The sequence below is a fragment of the Schistocerca nitens genome, chromosome 5 (genome assembly GCF_023898315.1).
Source record: "Schistocerca nitens isolate TAMUIC-IGC-003100 chromosome 5, iqSchNite1.1, whole genome shotgun sequence".
In the NCBI taxonomy this organism is placed as follows: Eukaryota; Metazoa; Arthropoda; class Insecta; order Orthoptera; family Acrididae; genus Schistocerca; species Schistocerca nitens.
In genome coordinates, this window is record NC_064618.1 from 783,342,839 (window position 1) to 783,366,479 (window position 23,641).

Here is a 23,641-nt window from a genome sequence, read left to right on the forward strand (position 1 = left end):
CCTGTCCAGATCATCCGCTCTCAAAACTCCGCCATCTCTCTCCCCACATCCACCACTGCTGGCGGCTCACCTCCAATTGTCCAACGCTACGCGCTGTTCACATCCAGCTGCCCAACACTACAATATTCCAACAATGCAAACCAGCCACAGACTGCACACAGCACAGTCAGTGATTTTCATACAGAGCGCTACGTGACGTTACCAATATAAAAACCTAAACAGCCTACTTACAAGTTTTAGTTTGGGGTTTAATGGCAAGAAATTCTAGATAATTCTGTGATGAATAAAATGCCTTTCATTTTCGTGCCGAGCTTTTTCCGATGGCGTTATCCCCATACACGGTGCAAATGTTTGTGGCTGTCGCCGCTGCTGTCATCCCTCGGTTGAACTCAGACAGAAGAATATGTCGGAAATATTCCGATTTCTACAACTTGGCATTCCATTTTGTAGCGTCCACAACTCCGTTCACTATCTCCAAATGACAAAATGACAATATGGAAACTAAAATAACAACAGTGGACTATAAATAAAGAAATAGCAGTCGATAAATAAATCCATTGCAGCCGGAATACCAACATGCAAAACAAAAACACTACAAACTTATGCACCAAGCTAATATATATGGCTCTTGAAGGTAGCAGCTGGATGATCCGCCTCCATAGCTGAATGGTCAGCACGCCTGACTGACATGCGAGGGACCAGGGTTCGATTCCTGGTTCTCCCACGGATTTTCTCCTTGGTGGGAGGAGTGGTACGGGGTGCACACAGCCATGTGAGGCCAACTGAGGAGCTACTCCGCCGATTCATAGCTGTTCCGAAGTCAAGAAAGTCGACAATGCTCACCAGATGTCCCTCCATTCTGCACCCAATGACACCATTGGTATAGGATGATGTGGCGGTCGGTCTGGGCAGATTGCTTCATCTTGGGACTTAAAGTAACTTTACTTAAATACAGCACGGTAAATAGGGGCTCTTAATATGTCATTTGGTAAACAAAACAGGATTTTCACAACTAAGCTTACATTGTGTATAAGGGGAAAGTTTACGATTATTGTGTTTCATCAGTGATGCAAGTGAGAAAGAGACTTTCAATGAGAAAACCATTAAAAGGGTAGTGGGTCACTCACAGAGCAATGGGAAAATGCATGCTGGAAAAAAAAATCAGGATGCACAGTGGAAAGATGGACGTAATTACGACTTAAATGAAAATGAATGGGCAAGATGTAGGTGACAGAAGGAAGTTCTACGCTGGATTTTATGAGGAAAAGAAACTGAAGCGACGACCCGATGAAAAGCTGGGAGATAACATTAGAAAACGTGCATGAAGACATGTATACATACAGGTGGAAAGTATAAAACACAGCAAATTCTAGAGGAGTTCTTTATGCACAAGTAGATGTCAGATAACTGGCGGTAATGATGTGAATGAGATTTCAAATTACACGAGTAAACATCACGCGTGTAGAGACTATCACACTTTTAGAATTCTTGTAAAGTGCAATCAGCAAACATTAGAGAAGAGGAGGTATACGAATTTTCAGTATCTCACCTTGAAAGAAATTTTATAATGTCCAAAGTTTTCAAGACGATGTGATTAAATTTGGCACAGTTGTTAAGAAATGTTATATCTATACACACGTAAGTTTTCGTGCTTCTTGCCGTTATACGTTTTTAATGATAAAGAACTTAAATTTTTTTGAACAAAGTGAGTACAGATGTTCCTTTTCCGGAAAATCTATCAAAACGAAGTCAACGCATTTTTATACAGAATTTTATGTACCATTATTACAGATATTACAGATATCTGTGGAACAGAATTTTGGTATCTTCTTTTGCTGGATTTTTACAGCTCTCCAAATATCTGTGGAAAAACACCAAATGTTAGGGTATTTCTCCTATATAAATCCCGTACTATTGTATGAAATGAAAATTCCTTCCACAGAATATTTCACTATGGTATTGACTAGTTGCATGGCAAATTTAAGTACTTTAACGTCAATGGTTTGCGAACAAAAGGTACATAAAGTTTCCAAAACGTTATTTACTGGAAATCTGAATCAATGATTTGACAGCGTTTCTATAAGACCTTTCCTTCTGTGGGTGAACCAGTGTAAAGCTTATGCATACCTCCCTTCATCCTCAAGCTATCTTTTTCATTGGTTTTCATCTTTGGTTAACCAGATTTTCAAACTGAATATCAATAAAATCCCCCAAAGCAATGTTTCTGTTATCGATTTCTTTCAATATCGACATTGTGAAAGCTCCAGGATCAAATCGTAGCCTCTGTAGAGTATGTAGTCTGCCAGTACTATTAAAGTGTAGATTATTAAATTGTAACAATTACACTTTACGGCAATAAGGCATATTGCTGATTCTAATAAAGCTACACACAATTTCCGTAAACTTTACTCCTTTGCAGCCACTTGTAAACGAACACCATAAACCATAGAATGTCTGATGCCATTCCACAGCTTTCTTGACGTACTACACAAATATCCCCTGCACGGTGATCGCATAAAGGTGGAAGAAAATGCTGCAGGAATAAATAATAACAGGAAATACAGAACAAGCAAGAGGCGGCGCACCTTGCAAGATTTTGCCAGTTATTATTTTTATCACACTTAGGAGTGGAATTGGTACATAATATTTAGAAATTGAAATTTCAGTACCATGTAGCAAATGAAGAGCCAATAAAAAAAGTTTCACGGTTATGGTCGCTTTCACATACGCCCCCCCCTTCCCCCCCCCCCCCCCCCCTCCGCCCCCCGTTACACGAGTAAACATTGCGCAGGTACAGATTCTCATAGTTTTAGATTTCTTGTAGAGTGTGATCAGCAAACACTGGATAAGAAGTTTCTTCTGTTCTTACACTAACCGATATTGAGGATTTAATTTCTGGTGTCAATTAGGTGCATAGTACAGCGCCCTTTGTACAACAACTTTGAAATGTGTGGTAGACCTTTCAGAGTGGATACTTTTCAAATGTGAGGTATCCACACCGTGTCGGGTTACGAGATACAATAGAGTGGCTGTGAAGAAGGTCAGCGTGAAAGGTCATCAGCTCGTTTTACAAGCAGAGGGTTTTGCGGAAATGTTGAAAGAAGCTTAACCAGCGGTTGCTCCAAGGAAGATGTTCAATATCTCGTGTAAATGTGCTTGGAATAGTCTAATGTCCAATTTCAGGGTGGGGTCAACTACTATTCGAAGCCACCACATTCCTCTTCCGCAGAGACCCGAAGAAAATAACACAGGCTTGTAACAGTTCATACAGATACATATAGCCAGTCATTCCTCTCAGTCCCTGTACGTGAATGCAATCCGAAGAACACTAGATGTATGGCGCCGGAAATACTGTCCTCTGCTTTAAACTACAAATTGATTGGCAGAATATCAATGCAGAACAGTGAACGGTAGTGAACATATGACGTTACATGTCTTGATACTGGTTTGGATGTGAAAGTCATGATGTTTTAGTGCCAGCCAGAAGAACCACTGCTAAAAGCACTTTCCCAGCTCGGCAACCAGACGACAGATCTGTCGTTCTAGTATAGCGCTAAAAAATGTGAAGGTTGGTTCGAACACCACAGCGATTTACTATTCACAGTTGTTTTGAAGGTGGCATACTCTTGTACTTTTCTGACCGGAAAAACACCACACCGAAACATTTGCATTGGTAACCGACAGTTTATCGAGGAGTAAGCGAAATGGTGCAACTTGGAATAATTCACTTACAAAAGTCACTGCCACAGAGTAATTCACGATACATGCCACTGGAATTCCGGGAGGTTAAAAGAACCTCAGAATAGCCGCTAGAGGTGTGCAGAACAACTCTGTAATTTGCTGCAGCACACCTAACGTTACTGTCGTCATTTGGTCACTGCATTCAACAACGAAGTCAGTTGCTTCTCGCTGAATAACCACGTACTTTTCGTTATTTGTGCCATGCAACTTCACCAAATGGCACGTTTTTGATACCTATAGATCACTTTGCATTCATAACGCTCCGTACAGTATAACGTGGGACATGCAGATGGTCAGTTGCCAGACAGAATCTGCTCTCAACGGCATATTAAACCATAATATTTCTCGATCCTTTCTTTCGAACGCGCTCGACGGGTTAGCGGCCCTTGGTCTGTCGCTCTGGAAAAGCTGGTTTCAGGTCTTAACCGACTTCCACACTTGCTTGGAAAAATGCTGAGTTGGTTGCGTATCTTTTCGCTTAAAGCACTCGTTACTAAATGCATGAAACACTGAAATATTACTTTAACGTTTCACATTTGTTTAGCTTTATAACGGGTTCTATACCAAGGAGCTAGTACATCATGTTTGATAGTTCTTCCAAGTGTTCCGTACTTTTAGGGAGGTGAAGAATTTTTGAGCAAACTTAATCATTCCTGGAATTTATTCCTGTGTTTCAGTTCGGTCATCGCCTCTTCTAGGTTCAAGTGAAACTCAGAAGGGTGATTATTTCTACCATATCATACATTCTTTCTATCAGTAGCATGTCTGTCTTTTAAGTCACTTAGCATTGTTATTGTTCTCCTTGTGAAAATGCTACAATAGAAATTTATAGTCAGCCAATGAATTTCATGACTTCTTCCCCCAATTGTATTTTGCATTGTTGATTAGCTTTTCTGCGTCACCAGCGACATCTAGATAGTTTAACTTCTCTTAATTTGTTTCCTGTATTATTACCCCTACAGCTAATAGCTGAAATTATCCTCTGGAACTTTGGACTTGCCTGAAGGACACTCTTCGTAATACACTATCCTTAATTTTTCTTATATTCTACTGCGTGTTATTCAAGTCCAGAATTTGTAAGTGTTGAAGTTAGTATTAGTTGTGTGACGCATCGCAGTTTGAAACATGATAGACAAAGTTGTGAAGCGGATGGTAGGTATGGGTAGTTTACACCGTAAGAGCACTACCCGCGTAGGCAAGAATCGTTATTTGACTTCCTGTCCGATGTAAGTTTTAATATGATGGGCAGTTCTTACAAACAAGCGATCTCGTTACATTAAGTGATGCGTGTCAATATTATGTTTCTCCATAGTGCTGAGCGATGTTAATCTGTAACTATAAATCGCTTATGAGGAAAGCCAAGACTGCCAGTCGGAGTTGATTTGTTTTTGAAGAAGCACGGCTGTTTCGGCCTCGAGAAAAGCCCTTATCAGTTAGATTGTAGGATAAACAATCTAAAAAAAAGACAGTATGAAGTCGAATACTGATAAAAAGAAAAATTTCCTTTAGAGTTTGGGGGAAACTGGAGGATCAGACAAAAATTTCCCAAATACAATATTTCACGTAGTAAGTTACAATATTAAAACAATATTAGATAAATAGAAGCCAAAATATGTTGGTTGTGTACCTTACTAATGAAAAGTGTGGAGAATCTAAAACGAGTACAGAGAAAACATTAACAACTTGCCTGCTACGCTGTAGAAAACTACGTCAAATATGGAGAAAATTGAAATGAGACACAAATAGAAGAAAGTAATGAAAAACGAACTGGATGTTAGAGAGGGAGAAGAAAGCACCACGAACCTCCACTACTAGTTCGAAAGACATGTATGTTCTACTACCGTGAATCATCGTTTTTTTCTAGCAGCGTTGAATTTATTACTTACTCTGTATTTTCTGATTTTTCACTTAGCTGTCAGTCTGTTGGTTGCCACCATTCCCGCCAATTAACATTTTTTTGCATATACTGGCATCTCCTTTCCGTATCCTGGACATTCTGGGAATTAATTCTTTGACTTTTATGGTGGAATGTTTCTTTAATGACATGTTGCCTTTTCCTTTTGATTTTCTTGTATTTATAACAGTATGACTGTTTTTATTACTTCCTTTATTACTAGGTGCGTTTAACGCTGTACCTACTACACTGGTCACGGCCTAAGAGCTTAGAAGTCATGCCATTCGTTGTTAGACTCCTCCTTCGCAATATACGCTTCTGAATTGAAGCTTTGAATCTAATGGTTATCGGTATAGATGAAAATAGCAGCTATGTATGTTATATGTTATTTATTTACGTAGTCAATGATGTTTCGATTTCCAAGTCCGTCGCCAGTCAATGATGAAAAGGAAATTATGATTCATAGTCCGACCGACTAAGAAGCCGTTTGAGACAATTCTTGATTCACGAAGGAAAATTGCCGAATTCCTTTGAAAGGAACCAGCACGTAAAATCTTACTCTGGATAGCTGGACAGACATTGAACATCGCCTTTCAGCCCGCAGGCTAAGTGTCTCACCAGCACGTCATCTCGTCTGTTCGTCAGATAATTACCGACTAGTGTCAGAAACATGCTGCCATCATACTCCTTTAAGTGCATAATAAATTCATCTATGTATAAAAAAATGGATTATTATATTTACCGAATAAAAATAGGGAAGGTAAGGAGACGTAACTACATTAAGCAGAAACTCAGTGGCGCTACATGGGGAGCTTCAGTTGTGGCCTTACTATACCGCAATCGTCCGGTCATAACTGTGGGTTCTTTGATTGCACTGGGAGATGGTTGAGCGGAACTACAACATATGAACTATTAGTTCACTTTTTTATAATAATGATAAAAATATTTACTTAACTTTATAAAATAGATTGCAGCAGGAATGTGCCGAATATTTACAATTGTTTTTGTGTATTAAAGCTTCACTTGATGCCCACATTTAAAATACTCTCCTCTTGACGTCCAAGGTTCACAAGGTTCATAAAAGATAGTACGATCTACGACATGAGTAACACATGAGCCCCAACTAGTCGATACTGTCTGCTAGACCAGAGATCACGAACTGGGCTGAGCGACTGTATTTTCGATTGTACTCGTATATCGGCGTCTATGCGGCGGCGCTGCACAGCTGTATGGGATGTAGTGGCTCCGCTAGTGTCTCCCATTCGTCTGTGCGAACTGCAGCAAGAGATCGGTAACTTCTGCGGTATCGGTGCGAGTTGCCGATTTTGTTGTGGCACCGCGAACTTTGGACGATACCACAGCTTCGGTAAACACATTACGAACTCCAGCACTAAGACTGTTATACTCTGTGGCCGAATGTGTACACCAGTCTAACTGAACAATATTAGCTCCAAAACGATAGACGTTTAGTTACAAACGCCATTGAGGATGGTTACGGGGTGCATCATATAATACCTCCACCTTACCTACACGGGCAGTCAGCACTCATAGAGGAATTCAAATAAATCATGAACAATCCTGAACTGCTGAACCACCACGACATAACCCAGCTGGCAAGAAATCGGCGACGATCCCGAAATCCACCCTGACGTCTTGCTCAACAGCGCGTTGGAGACACCTTCAATCACAATACCAAATGAATGGAACTGCGGAATGTAAACACTCCATACTATCTACGTAATCTAGCAGATCTTCAGAAAATGGTCAGACGTTTTGAAATACCTTGGGAGAACATACCCCGGTGATCCAACGGAATTCTTCGTTCCAAAGCCCATGTGCATTGAGTGGGCAACTGAAACTACCCGTAGCATATACAATTTATATTTCATGATTTTTTCTCAAATTTTTTGTAATACTGTATGTGCCATACGATAAATAATTAGACGGAAAAAAGAAACTTTGAACAAAAGGAAAGCGAACCTCCTGTATTACATAACAGTTTTCGTAAGAATAACTGGAAGAGACTAGCTTGACCAATCAGCAATTTTTGCTACAAGCCACTTTAATGTCCCGAGAGAATGTTCGGACTAGCAGGAATCTACCCTCCAATACTGGTTTGCAATGCTTAGCCACGTTACTGGGCTATGATTTTCTAGGCATCAGTCCCTCCGTCTTTTCTCATCTTGAGCTAGTTCTGTCACCTCTATAACCACTTCTCGCCAGCCGCAGTGGCCGAGCGGTTCTAGGCGCTTCAGTCCGGAACCGCGCGACTGCTACGGTCGCAGGTTCGAATCCTGCCTCGGGCATGGATGTGTGTGATGTCCTTAGGTTAGTTAGGTTTAAGTAGTTCTAAGTTCTAGGGGACTGATGACCTCAGATGTTAAGGCCCATAATGCTCGGAGCAATTTCTTTTAACCACTTCTCCCAACATCCTCTATTACGTATTCTGCATACATACAAACACACACACACGCACGCACACACACACACACACACACACACACACACACACACACACACACACACACACACACACAAAGACGCACAGATTTGTGTTCCAAACGTTGATTTTCATTAACCTTTCTCTAGTCTCAAGATTTATGCTTTATTTTACACACACACACCGCACAGATTCGTGCTCCAAACATAGATTTTCATTAACCTTTCTCTAGTCTTAACGTTTATGCTTTATTTTATACAAAGTCATTTTGCTATGCTCGGTACTATTAGGCTTGTGCATAAGCTCGTAGGTTTTTTCTGTAAGTTCAATTAGCACGACAGATACACATAATAGAGACTTGAGTCGTCAATAATGTACTCTCCTGCGCTATTTACAATAGTCTGCCAGCGTTGGGGTAACGTTTCGTTCCCAATACTGTAAAAATCATGTGGTTTTCAAGCTAAGAACTCATCGAGCCATGTTCCGAGCACATTTTGATCCTCAAAGGAAGTTCCTTCGAGGTTGTTGGATACAGAACTGAAAAGGTTAAAATCTGAGGGCGCGAGGTCAGTGAATAAGGTGAGTGCGAAACGACTTCCCAGTACAACTCCTGTGTAGCGTTTTTGCGTCACTTCAGGCATTCTTCCTGGTCGCTGTTCTTGGATAGTGCCTCAATTGTTGACAATAATTGGCAGCAGTGATGGTTACACCTGAGGGAAGCAATTTGTAATACACGACACTGTGGCTGTTCCAACAACTGCATAACATTCTCATTTGTGGATGCGCGGCGGTCTTTGCACTGGGAGTTGTTTCTTTATTTGGATTCAACCCTTCCTTTCTTTTCTTTAAGTTAGCATAAACAAACGATTTCTCGTCACCAGTAACGGTACGGGTAGGAATGGCCGGTACTGTTCATGAGCCAATTGATGAAGAGCAAGCAGATGCACTTTCGGCCACTTTCTGATTTTTGTGAATCTGACTTAAGGCATGCGGTACCCAAACACCTTGTATTTTAACGTTCCCCATTGCATGTAAATGTCACACGATGATGGAATGATCACAGTTCATCACTTTTTCCTCTTCTCGAGTACTCTCAAGTGTTCTCGAGTACACTGATTTGGATCATTGTTGGTTAATTCGTATAAAAGATCTTCATCAACCCCCGAAGGTCTTCCTGAACGTGGAGAGTCGCTACTGTAAAAATGATCCTCCTTAAAACGAGAAAAACATTTTCTCGCCGTGCTCTGTCCAGTGGCATTATCCTCATACACGGTACAAACATTTCTTGCTGCCTCCTCTGCTGTCACCCCTGTATTGAACTGAAACAGAAGAATATGTCGGAAATGTTCTGATTTCTCCACTTGGCACTCCATTTTCTAGCGTCCTCGGTTCCATTAACTATCTCTAAATGACAAGATGACAATATCTAAACTCAAATGGCAACAGTGAAGTACAAATAGAAAATGAGGATTGATAAATAAACCCATGGGGACGGGAATACCAACTTGAAAAACAGAAACGCTACAAACTTATGCACCAACGTAATATACCATTTTTGTATCTTCATTCCTTATCGATACTATTTCATTGGCAGAAAAAATCATCTGTCTCCTCAGGAGACTGTTGTCCACGTTTTTTGCCATCCAGAAATTTCCACCTGCTGTGCACAGCCTAACCTTTGTTATCGTTTTTTATGAGCAAATTTTAGCATCGAGTAGTAGTCACTTTGTGTCATTAAAAAGCCGACTCCGTTTCTGTTAACTTTCAGTGACTACAGTTATGTCATCAACCGAATCTTATCATGCAGGATTCTTTATCAGTGACAAACAATTCCCACGTTAAGATAGTCCTTCACTTTGCACATTGCCTCTTCAATACACAAATTAAATATCAGCTGTGATAAGTAGCAACCCTGCCTCATATCGTTCTTGACCTCTTGAATTACTTAGAAGTACTGATAACTCTTGTGTATTCTTGATATCACACTATCTAAGAACGGAAAACATTTTACACTACCTGGCAAATAACAAAAGAAACACCCAGAAGACATGGTCTCGTGTCACTGTCAGTTTGTACACGCACACATCGTCGTCGGCTATATACCCGTAAATGGGAGGAGTTGCTGTTATATCTGTGTCAAACAGAACGGGCAGTAAAGTGCATTTGTGTTGTTCGGTGTTTAATGTTGTTAGCCGGCCGGAGTGGCCGTGCGGTTCTAGGCGCTACAGTCTGGAGCCGAGCGACCGCTACGATCGCAGGTTCGAATCCTGCCTCGGGCATGGATGTGTGTGATGTCCTTAGGTTAGTTAGGTTTAAGTAGTTCTACGTTCTAGGCGACTGATGACCTCAGACGTTAAGTCGCATAGTGCTCAGAGCCATTTGAACCGTAATGTTGTTACCAGGCCGGACAAGCTATGTAAGGGGCGTGAACAGGGTCATGCAGGGGAATTCAGTGGACAAGGGAATCAAGTCACACTAAGGAAGTTTTGAGAAAAAGAGTCATAAAGTTTTTGCTGAATAATTAATCGCTGGAAGAAGTTTACACCATATGAAAAAGTTTGAATGAAAGGAGATTTTTTATAATGTATTCTCATATTCAAGAAGGGTAAATTTAAGTGCTGTTATATTGTTGCGTGCGTACTTTAAGACCTTCGGTACACACACCATCAGTTTATTTGACTTGTCGCTCTAACGAAGTAGGCGAAAGTCAGCAATAAGTCTCGTGGTCTTATTGCGGCGTGTTTATCTTCTGCCGTTAGGTCAGACGATAGAAATGCCACTTGCACGCTTAGAGTAGCAGATTGACGGTAACCAACTTTAAACAGAACATGATTAATTTTCACACACATTTATTAAAATAATAACAAGCATAAAAATTACTTAAATTGATTCTGGATGCTATTTACAATTGGCAGTCTGAAGTTCCTTTGCTATTGGTGCGTTAATCTTATTCTCACATATACCTCTGATACTTGACAAAAGTGTATATACAGTTATCTTCATGGCTATGTACAGGAATATGGTAATCTTATTAGGCGCAGACTGAAACTTGACTATAGACTGGTACAGACAAATGTAGAACTCGTACAGACTGGAACAGACTAATGTACAATCGGAGGTCTGTACACTCGTTATAATAACTCGTGCATTCAGGTATCACTGCGCGAGTGTGATCCGCGAGGAGAAAAGGTTCTACGTTAGCAGCAATCTCATTGGCTGCGTTACATATTAATACGCGGATCGGCGGAAGGAGAATTTGGTCCATCTCTAAGGCAGCGCCATCTTATAGTGCGGAGACGGACGAGCGCTGCGCCTGTGCTGTTGTGTTTAGCAGGGTGCGCTCTAGTGGGAAAGTTGTGTACGCGCTGACTATGCGGAACTATGTACACAACATATATGCTACCTTGAATAGATATTCTTTTGTGCAATGAACGCCCCCAAATGTCTCTGTGTACAGAAATGTCTCTTTTTGACCTTCACGAATTGCACAAGCGAATATACAAGGGTTGGCCAAAGTATGGAAACACAGAAAACACAAGACATTAGAAACACAACACTTAACCATGCCTAAAGTGGTGCAGACAACTCATTGGCATTCGAAACAGCTACCAGTCTTCTCGGATCGAATACATACGGGTCCACTATGATTTTAAAGGGAATCTTATACCATTCTCCCTGGAAAATAGTGGGAGGACGATAGAGGGGGACAGGGTTTACACACCCTTCAGTTCAAAGTAGACCATAAAGGTTCAATGGTATTGAGATCTCGTGGCTGTAGTGGCCAGAGGAGATGCGGCATTTAATTCTCGTGCTCACGTAACTAGTCCTGGACGACATGAGCTGTGGGAACATGGGTCCTGATATCTTGGCACACAGATCCACCATTGAGGAAGAAACATTGTACTTGGGGATGGACCTGATCAGTTAAATATGGTCACACAATCCTTGGAACTAATGCATACTTGCAGGGTAAGCATGTGCCTCATGGAATACCATGATACGGCTGCCCAAATCATTGCAGAATCGCCGCCATGACCTTTGGAATGTAAACTTAGCCAGAAGTTGGAAACAGTCTGAGGCAAGATTCATCCAACCAAATGGCTTTTTCCATTGCTCCATACTGCAGGTTTTATGGATTCAATACCACATCTTCCTTGTGCTGGCGTAAGCTGGCGCTAGCACTCCAGGCAGCAAAGAGGTTGCGAGAAGATCGATATAGACCAACGACAGACTCGCAGGAAATGTGCAGCCAATGCCCCCTCAGCCGCCAGTATTTAGATCGCCGCCACGGACCAGAGCGCTAGTCTGTCGCAGTCAGTCGCACCGAGTGAGTTCCAGTCTGTCATCAGTCGCAGCCCAGTGGGAGTCGCAGTAGCAGTTAGCTCCGCCGCTAGCTCAGCGACGGGCAGCCCATAGCGACCTGAGTGATGTACATAGCGGACTTCACCAGCAGTGAGGCTAACGTGGACTAGAACGAAAGAGCTTGTACCACAACGACTATCTAGAGTTAAGTAACTTTTTGTCTTTGTGAATAAAGAACCCAGTTAAAACATGCGTGTAGTTTGTGTTATAGAAAGAGGATGCCGTCCACCAAACAACATCCTCTCCTTGCTTCCCATTCGCCCTGTAGTTCCCATCTTAAGGAGCTCGCTCCGTATTGTTTTTATGCTGACAGGGACCGCAGATGCGGCATTGGGTTATGCAGTGACTTTTGCAGTTTTCGTTTTCTTACTTTTACTACTTTAGAGGACGTTGTTATCAGGAGAAAGAAAGCTGGCGTTCTACGGATCGGAGCGTGGAATGTCAGATCCCTTAATCGGGCAAGTAGGTCAGAAAATTTAAAAAGGGAAATCGATAGGTTAAAGTTAGATATAGTGGGAATTAGTGAAGTTCGGTGGCAGGAGGAACAAGACTTTTGGTCAGGTGAATACAGGGTTATAAATACAAAATCAAATAGGGGTAATGCGGGAGTAGGTTTAATAATGAATAAAAAAATAGGAGTACGGGTAAGATACTACAAACAGCATAGTGAACGCATTATTGTGGCCAAGATAGACACGAAGCCCACGCCTACAACAATAGTACAAGTTTATATGCCAACTAGCTCTGCAGATGATGAAGAAATTGATGAAATGTATGATGAGATAAAAGAAATTATTCAGGTAGTGAAGGGAGACGAAAATTTAATAGTCATGGGTGACCGGAATTCGACAGTAGGAAAAGGAAGAGAAGGAAACGTAGTAGGTGAATATGGATTGGGGGGAAGAAATGCAAGAGGAAGCCGCCTGGTAGAATTTTGCACAGAGGATAACTTAATCATAGCTAACACTTGGTTCAAGAATCATGAAAGAAGGTTGTATACATGGAAGAATCCTGGAGATACTAGAAGGTTTCAGATAGATTATATAATGGTAAGAGAGAGATTTAGGAACCAGATTTTAAATTGTAAGACATTTCCAGGAGCAGATGTGGACTCTGACCACAATCTATTGGTTATGAACTGTAGATTAAAACTGAAGAAACTGCAAAAAGGTGGGAATTTAAGGAGATGGGACCTGGATAAACTGAAAGAACCAGAGGTTGTACAGAGTTTCAGGGAGAGCATAAGGGAACAATTGACAGGAATGGGGGAAAGAAATACAGTAGAAGAAGAATGGGTAGCTTTGAGGAATGAAATAGTGAAGGCAGCAGGGGATCAAGTTGGTAAAAAGACGAGGGCTAGTTGAAATCCTTGGGTAACAGAAGAGATACTGAATTTATTTGATGAAAGGAGAAAATACAAAAATGTAGTAAATGAAGCAGGCAAAAAGGAATACAAACGTCTCAAAAATGAGATCGACAGGAAGTGCAAAATGGCTAAGCAGGGATGGCTAGAGGACAAATGTAAGGATGTAGAGGCTTATCTCACTAGGGGTAAGATAGATACTGCCTACAGGAAAATTAGAGTCCTTTGCAGAAAAGTGAACCACAAGCAAAGAAGGGAAAGCAGAAAGGTGGAAGGAGTCCTGACAAAACTCTACCATCTGGTGAGCAAGATGTATGAGAGAGGCGAAATTCCCGCAGACTTCAAGAAGAAGTTAATAATTCCAATACCAAAGAAAGCAGGTGTTGACAGATGTGAAAATTACCGAACTATCAGTTTAATAAGTCACAGCTGCAAAATACTAACGCGAATTCTTTACAGACGAATGGAAAAACTGGTAGAAGCGGACCTCGGGGAAGATCAGTTTGGATTCCGTAGAAATGTTGGAACACGTGAGGCAATACTAACCTTACGACTTATCTTAGAAGAAAGATTAAGAAAAGGCAAACCTACGTTTCTAGCATTTGTAGACTTAGAGAAAGCTTTTGACAACGTTAACTGGAATACTCTCTTTCAAATTCTGAAGGTGGCAGGGGTAAAATACAGGGAGCGAAAGGCTATTTTCAATTTGTACAGAAACCAGATGGCAGTTATAAGAGTCGAGGGGCATGAAAGGGAAGCAGTGGTTGGGAAGGGAGTGAGACAGGGTTGTAGCCTCACCCCGATGTTGTTTAATCTGTATATTGAGCAAGCACTAAAGGAAACAAAAGAAAAATTCGGAGTAGGTATTAAAATTCATGGAGAAGAAATAAAAACTTTGAGGTTCGCCGATGACATTGTAATTATGTCAGAGACAGTATAGGACTTAGAAGAGCAGTTGAACGGAATGTACAGTGTCTTGAAAGGAGTGTATAAGATGAACATCAACAAAAGCAAAAAAGGGATAATTTAATGTAGTCGAATTAAGTCAGGTGATGCTGAGGGAATTAGATTGGAAAATGAGGAAGGAGTTTTGCTATTTGGGGAGCAAAATAACTGATGATGGTCGAAGTAGAGAGGATATAAAATGTAGACTGGCAATGGCAAGGAAAGCATTTCTGAAGAAGAGAAATTTCTTAACATCGAGTATAGATTTAAGTTTCAGGAAGTCGTTTCTGAAAGTACTTGTATGGAGTGTAGCCATGTATGGAAGTGAAACATGGACGATAAATACACTCCTGGAAATTGAAATAAGAACACCGTGAATTCATTGTCCCAGGAAGGGGAAACTCTATTGACACATTCCTGGGGTCAGATACATCACATGATCACACTGACAGAACCACAGGCACATAGATACAGGCAACAGAGCATGCACAATGTCGGCATGCACAATGTCGGCACTAGTACAGTGTATATCCACCTTTCGCAGCAATGCAGGCTGCTATTCTCCCATGGAGACGATCGTAGAGATGCTGGATGTAGTCCTGTGGAACGGCGTGCCATGCCATTTCCACCTGGCGCCTCAGTTGGACCAGCGTTCGTGCTGGACGTGCAGACCGCGTGAGACGACGCTTTATCCAGTCCCAAACATGCTCAATGGGGGACAGATCCGGAGATCTTGCTGGCCAGGGTAGTTGACTTACACCTTCTAGAGCACGTTGGGTGGCACGGGATACATGCGGACGTGCATTGTCCTGTTGGAACAGCAAGTTCCCTTGCCGGTCTAGGAATGGTAGAACGATGGGTTCGATGACGGTTTGGATGTACCGTGCACTATTCAGTGTCCCCTCGACGATCACCAGTGGTGTACGGCCAGTGTAGGAGATCGCTCCCCACACCATGATGCCGGGTGTTGTCCCTGTGTGCCTCGGTCGTATGCAGTCCTGATTGTGGCGCTCACCTGCACGGCGCCAAACACGCATACGACCATCATTGGCACCAAGGCAGAAGCGACTCTCATCGCTGAAGACGACACGTCTCCATTCGTCCCTCCATTCACGCCTGTCGCGACACCACTGGAGGCGGGCTGCACGATGTTGGGGCGTGAGCGGAAGACGGCCTAACGGTGTGCGGGACCGTAGCCCAGCTTCATGGAGACGGTTGCGAATGGTCCTCGCCGATACCCCAGGAGCAACAGTGTCCCTAATTTGCTGGGAAGTGGCGGTGCGGTCCCCTACGGCACTGCGTAGGATCCTACGGTCTTGGCGTGCATCCGTGCGTCGCTGCGGTCCGGTCCCAGGTCGACGGGCACGTGCACCTTCCGCCGACCACTGGCGACAACATCGATGTACTGTGGAGACCTCACGCCCCACGTGTTGAGCAATTCGGCGGTACGTCCACCTGGCCTCCCGCATGCCCACTATACGCCCTCGCTCAAAGTCCGTCAACTGCACATACGGTTCACGTCCACGCTGTGGCGGCATGCTACCAGTGTTAAAGACTACGATGGAGCTCCGTATGCCACGGCAAACTGGCTGACACTGACGGCGGCGGTGCACAAATGCTGCGCAGCTAGCGCCATTCGACGGCCAACACCACGGTTCCTGGCGTGTCCGCTGTGCCGTGCGTGTGATCATTGCTTGTACAGCCCTCTCGCAGTGTCCGGAGCAAGTATGGTGGGTCTGACACACCGGTGTCAATGTGTTCTTTTTTCCATTTCCAGGAGTGTAGTTTAGACGAGAAGACAATAGAAGCTTTCGAAATGTGGTGCTATAGAAGAATGCTGAACATGGGTAGATCACATAAGTATTGACGAGGTACTGAATAGGAATGGGGAGAAGAGGAGTTTGTGGCACAACTTGACAAGAAGAAGGGACCGGTTGGTAGGACATTTTCTGAGGCATGAAGGGATCACCAAATTAGTATTGGAGGGCAGCGTGGAGGGTAAAAATCGTAGAGGGAGACCAAGAGATGAATACACTAAGCAGATACAGAAGGATGTAGGCTGCAGCAGGTGCTGGGAGATGAAGAAGCTTGCACAGGATAGAGTAGCATGGAGAGCTGCATCAAACCAGTCTCAGGACTGAAGACCACAACAACAACATACTTTTAGTCACAATCCTCTTCAAAGACCACCAGTTGGATCACTCAATACACACTTCAGTCCGTGTTGTGACTTAGCTGATGTAGTTTTCCCTCTTTCCCAGTCAGCGGTATTAATCTTCGATATCGGTCCTCTTGAACAACCAAAAATTTCGGCTCTTCTGGTCATGGAAGCCCCCACCAGACGGGCACCAACAACTGGCCCACGTTCTAAGTAACTTAGATCCAACATAATACACTCAAAACTACACAGAACACCATCATGACCACGACTGGCACTTGCAGCTTATTGAGGGCATTGCACATGTGCCGTTGTTGGTGAAATACATCATAGCAACCTGCAGGCTCGGTTAGCAAATGTGTTTATCTTCATTCATGCATTTCTCACGGTGTCTCGATACTTTTGTCCAACCTCCAGTGTGTATTGTATAGGTGTAGTTGAAACGCCTAACTCCTTGAAGAGGCGACCGCGGGTGGAAACCATATATTACCCTCACTGTTTTCTTTTGTGCAATCAATACTTTTTTCTAAGTGGTGAGTTCTCCCAGAAAATTATACCATTAGACATCATTGAGTGGTAATATGCGAAATATGTCACGTGGTAGATTCATCTGTTTCCAGGATTAGCAGTCACACAAAGAGCAGAAGTAGCTGAACTTAACTGTTTGAGAAGCTCAGGAATATGCTTCTTCCAGTTCATCAGTATGTACACCCCTAGATTTGGAGTATTCTTTCCTATTTACTAACTTCTATTCATGCACTACATCACTTGTTGGTATGGCATTATTTCTTGTACAGAAATGAATGTAGTGTGTTTCCTTAAAACTGAATCTCCCCTAACGTGCCCTTGTCTGATATCCACATTTTCAACTGGCCTAATTTCTTCTGGGCCGTTACAAAGTTTGCTGGCCGCAGTGGCCGAGCGTTTCTAGGCGCTTTAGTCCGGAGCCACGCTGCTGCTGCGGTCGCAGGTTCGAATCCTGCCTCGGGCATGGATTTGTGTGAAGTCCTTAGGTTAGTAAGGTTTAGGTAGTTTAGGGGAATGATGACCTCAGATGTTAAGTCTCATAGTGCTTAGAGCCATTTGAACCATTCGCTACAAAGTTTATCCTAATATTGTTCCCATCTTCTCTTATTATATTCTGTTCTCATTACCCTGTCATCTCATTTATTATTAATTAATGTGTACCCTATTCTGTGTTCCCTAAAGTGATCGATTTTTAGTCTTTCTGTAGAACCTACACTACCCTGTTACAATATTGCCTCTGTTTAAAGGCTGTCCTTCTTCAAGCTTTCTCGATGTACTCCATTAATCCTATCTGGTAAGGATCCCACATGGCGCAGAAGTACTCCAAAACGTAGTGTAAGCTGTCTCTTTAGTAGATCTGTTGCATCTTCTAAGTGTTCTGCCAATAAAACGCAGTGTTTGGTGAACCTTCTCCACGACATTTTCTATGTGTTATTTCAATTTAAGTTCTTCATAACTGTAATTACCAGGTGTTTAGTTTAATTTACGTCTTTTAGATGTGATTGATTTATCATGTAACAGTAGTTTAACGGATTCCTTTTAGCACTCATGTGGATGAGCTCACACTTTTCGTTAATCAGGGTCAACTGCCAATCTGCGCACCATGCAGATATCCTATCTAAATAGTTTTGTAATTGGTTTTTAGCTTCTGATGATTTTACTAGACGATAAACAACAGCATCATCTACAAACAACCTAAGACGGCTGCTGACAAGCAACAGCAGAGGCTTATGACACTACCTTGGCGAACGCTAGAAATCACTTCTGTTTCACTCTATGCGAGACACTTAATTGTGAAATGCAGACTAATGATGTAGATGTAGATTATTTCCTCTATAGCTACCCGATATTTCCGGTTATTTTCTTTTCTAGGTGATGTATCTTGTTGTTCTTCAAGGCTGTTTCAACAGCCCATGAATGCCTTATAATGTAAGATAAGTTAGGTGAACGACATCAGGAATCAGGCTTGGTTGCGTTCTGTAATACACAACCCCTTTTGGGATCCTGTATCCTTTTCCAGTCTCATCCCCACTCTCCCGAAGAGGGCATATATCATTAATTTACACTCCTGGTTACCTCGATTCGAATACACCGAAGTGTTTTTGTGCATCAAATTAGTAATTTGCACTGATTTAAATTATTGTTTTACATTGTTTACGTTGGGCCTCACCGCTATGTAGAACTAAGGAAACATATTGGATTTAAAGTTAATGTATCATCACAATTTGCACATAATACAAACTACAGGCACATGGTAGGAATAAAATTACTGTTGTAATTATGGAGTAATTAACCATTTAAGTTCCGATATTTCTGGTCATCAAGTGACAGCCATTTTTATGATTTGTTAAATCATTAAAAACTACTTGTACCCATAATAGAAATATGACATGACGATTTTTCAGTCAGAATTAAGCGTACTCATGCTTCAATTGGTGTTAGTTAACAGAACTGTAACTACGACCATATAGAAATGAAAAATTTTATTCGTACGAAATTCAATTAGTTTAATCTAGGCTTTTTATTAAATAAAACCATTTGCTCTGTTCACGTTAAAATGATAGGATGATATTCCTTTGTCAGTAAAATAATACACACATTAAAAAAAGTTTTGCATCACCCCGGTTCCGAGAGTTCCGGAACCTGTACAGGAAATTGGAATAATCAACATAAACATCATTTCCGCGCTTTTTATTGCTCATGATAACCACACACTGCATGTCGTACCACTATACAGCGAAACCTTCAGAGGTGGTGGTCCAGATTGCTGTACACACCATTATTTATAATACCCAGTAGCACGTCCTCTTGTATTGATGCATGCCTCTATTCATCATGGCATACTATCCACAAGTTCATCAAGGCATTGATGTTCCAGATTGTTCCACTCCTCAATGGCGATTCGGCGTAGATCCCTCCGAGTGGTTGGTGGGTCACGACATCCATAAACAGCCCTTTTCAATGTATTCCAGGCATGTGCAATAGGGACCATGTCTGGAGAACATGCTGGCCACTCTACTCGAGCGATGCCGTTATCCTGAAGGAAGTCTTTCACAAGATGTGCACGATGGGGATGAGAATTGTCGTCCATGAAGACGAATGCCTCGCCAATATGCTGCCGATATTGTTGCACTATGGGTCGGAGGATGGCATTCTTACAGCCGTTACTGCGCCTTCCATGACCACCAGCGGCATACGTCGGACCCACATAATGCCACCCCAAAACAGCAGGAAATCTCCATCTTGCTGCACTCGCTGGGCAGTGTGTCTAAGGCGTTCAGCCTGACCGGGTTGCCTCCAAACACGTCTCCGACGATTGTGTGGTTCAAGGCATATGCGGCACTCATAGGTGAAGAGAACGTGATACAAATCCTGAGCAGTCTATTAGGCATGTTGTTTGGCCCATCCGTACTGTGCTGTGTGGTGTCGTGGTTGCAAAGATGGACGTCGCCAAGGATGCTGGGAGTGAAGTTGCGAATCATGCAGCCTATTCCGCACAGTTTGAGTCATAACATGACGTACTGTGGCTGCACGAAAAGCATTATTCAACATGGTGGCGTTGCTGTCAGGGTTCCTCTGAGCCATAATCTGTAGGTAGCGGTCACCCACTGCAGTAGTAGCTCCTGGGCGGCCTGAGCGAGGCATGTCATCTACAGTTCCTGTCTCTTTGTACCTCCTCCATGTCCAAACAACATCGCTTTGGTTCACTCCGAGACGCCTGGACACTTCCCTTGTTGAGATCCCTTGCTGCCATAAAGTAACAATGCGGACGCGATCGAACCGCGGTATTGCCCGTCTAGGCATGGTTGAACTACAGACAACACGAGCCGTGTACCTCCATCCTGGTGGAATGACTGGAACTGATCGGCTGTCGGACACCCTTCATCTAATAAGTGCTGGTCATGCATGGTTGTTTACATCTTTGGGCGGTTTTAGTGACATCTGTGAACAGTCAAAGGGACTGTGTTTGTGATACAGTACCCACAGTCAAGTTCTGGGAACCGGGCTGATGCATCTCGTGGTCGTGCGGTAGCGTTCTCGCTTCCCACGCCCGGGTTCCCGGGTTCGATTCCCGGCGGGGTCAGGGATTTTCTCTGCCTCGTGATGGCTGGGTGTTGTGTGCTGTCCTTAGATTAGTTAGGTTTTAGTAGTTCTAAGTTCTAGGGGACTTATGACCACAGCAGTTGAGTCCCATAGTGCTCACAGCCATTTGAACCGTTTTTTTGCAAAACTGTTTTTGATGTGAGTATATGCAAATTCACAAACTATATTGTTGCAATGATAAAACATGTAATTTATAGTCTTAATAGAAACAGATTCTTTCCTGTCTTTGTATGATATTATGTACTTTTATTTCATGAAAAGTTCTATGTCATTTGGGAAAATATATGTAAAACTTTAATTGTATAAACCCAAAATTCAGTATGTAACAATTATAGTAAGTGTTTAAAACCATATAAATAGAGGCGATTTGTGGGCCACCATAGGTCAGTCTTAGGTCATTCTTACGTCAGTCTTAAGTCAGTCTTGGACCGAATTTTGTTTCAAAATCATGTAGTCAAACTTTGTACATTCGCCGCCGAATCGTGGGAAAAAAAGTTCCTTGTGATGAGAAATACTGAAACCTAATTCTACCGTTGCCTGATTCCCGTGTGGCGATGCAATAACATCAAGATGAACCCATGGTAGCAATAAGAAGCAGCACCCCAGAATACACAAGATACCTGTTATTTATTTGGTGGAATATATCCGTAATATGACGTGGTATATTGTTAAGCAACAATACACATCCCAAACTTCCCCACACAATAATATTTTTGCCATATTATATTACGGTACATATCAAGTTCATTATACGTTTGTAAGTCTGTAAGAGGTTATTACCGAACAGTGCACCCAAACGTGTGGGTGGTGGTGCTGATTTGGTACTTACAGCCGTTGCCGTTGGAGGCCGTCCAGGAGTCGCCGTCCAGAGAAAGCCTTATGAGGCCTTCAGCTCGGCCCAAAAGGGTCGCGGCGGCTAGCAGCGTCAACGTCAGCGTCTTCATGGTCGTTGTCATGGCGAGCTTCGCCATAGCTGCCCGCCCCTCACTGCGATGTCGCCTCACTGCCCGCAGACGTCTCTTAAGGCCGGGCTTATCAGCCACCCAGGCTTATCACGATCCACTGGCGATTGTCGTTAGGGAACACTACTCGACTTCTATTCGCGCGACGCCTTGTGCAATACCTGCCAAAGAGCGCGGGACATATTGAGAAGCCGAAATAGGAGGGAAGAGATCTCAACAAAGTGTGTGTGTGTGTGTTGGTCGTTAGTTTCAATGATATACACCATGTGGCAAATAATCTCAGGACGCCACTCGGAGTGCGTCATGTGTGAAATCATACTGTACATCAGAGCGTCAGTATGTATAAGCATAGGCATTAGGCGTCGAGACCACAAGTTCTCAACCAGTTTCGCCGTACCGCCCCCTTTTCAAAAAGTAAATAATGTTCATCGGTCCCCTACCAGAAAAAAGCAACCTGACTCCATTTATTGAAATCAGTAATGTAACCCATAGTTAAGCCCTCATTACGGGACAGTGATTGGAAGCTGCTCTTCTTAAATGAACAACCTTTTTTATGGCAAAATTACAGTTTTTAAAAATAATTTTACCAAAATATATTAATAATACTGTTGCAGATCTCAATGTCTGATTAATAAATATGTATCACTAAAAACAAAATAACGTTAACAGTGAGAGGGCAGAGCTTAGCATAGTGATACTACTTTTTTAATATTTGGTGTCATATTTATCATCACCAATCCTTGATCGCTTTATTCCAGTATTAACAATCTGTTGATTTTCTTTTTTATGTAGCTGTTGACTCTTTCGGCTAAATATGATGACGGGAATGTACTGAAGTATTTCTTTGGTACAGCGAATGACGGTGAAAACAATATGGCCTGGAGTGCTATTTTGAAAGCGCTAATTGTTTAGGAACTAATTAACCTTTGCAGGCGGATGGAAACGAGAGTCAATGTTCATCACAACAAGAGTCCTGTGTATTCCCTCCTCTGTATTACTACAGAATACACGCACCACCCAGATTGGTATTTTGAATGCAGAGCGTGCAATAGGCCATAGCTGTGGTGTTCTGTCTCGTCAAGATAAAACACAAAAGTACTAAGTTCAGCAACTTGCTGACTTCTGCAGATGCCACTGCGCAGGAGCGGCCTATAGGTCGTGATCACCGGCTGACAGGAAGTTACTAGCGGGAGGGCTAAGGCGCTCTTAACTACCGAATGAGAAATCCAATTTAAAGTTGAGGGGTACCAGTGACTTTGCTATTAAATGATACATGTTCGACCACAATGTCACGCGTTATACGCTTCAGACAATTAATAATTATCTTTGTTCGTAAAGCACTGTGCGCAAATCACTTAACCAAATAAGTTCTTACTTACACATACTACTCTGCACCGCACGCAGTCACGGTACATTAATATCTCCATACCCGGTGAGGAAATAAGAAATTATACGTGCGGCACGTCTGCTGTAACTGCGAGTTCACACCTCCAACACTTTCGACTGCAACTGTGACAGTTATCTCGGTTCACATTTTTGGCTCACTGGAAGTACACGAAGTGCTTCGTCTACGTTACATCACAATATTAAAGTTATGAAAAAAAACTGAAAATTAAAGAATCTGAATAAACGGTATGATCTCTTA

The 23,641-nt window shown here is 42.5% G+C and overlaps 1 protein-coding gene across 1 annotated transcript in view; it reads right to left on the reverse strand.

The window, feature by feature from the left end:
* The window catches only part of LOC126260229 (beta-mannosidase-like), a 267,698-nt gene extending 245,659 nt beyond the window's left edge, over window positions 1-22,039 (reverse strand). Inside the window, exon 1 of the mRNA XM_049957531.1 lies at window positions 21,864-22,039. Within this exon, the coding sequence (XP_049813488.1) occupies window positions 21,864-22,005 (142 nt within the window). The 5' untranslated portion in view covers window positions 22,006-22,039. The remainder of the gene's footprint in view (window positions 1-21,863) is intronic.
* Between the last annotated feature and the right edge of the window lie 1,602 nt (window positions 22,040-23,641).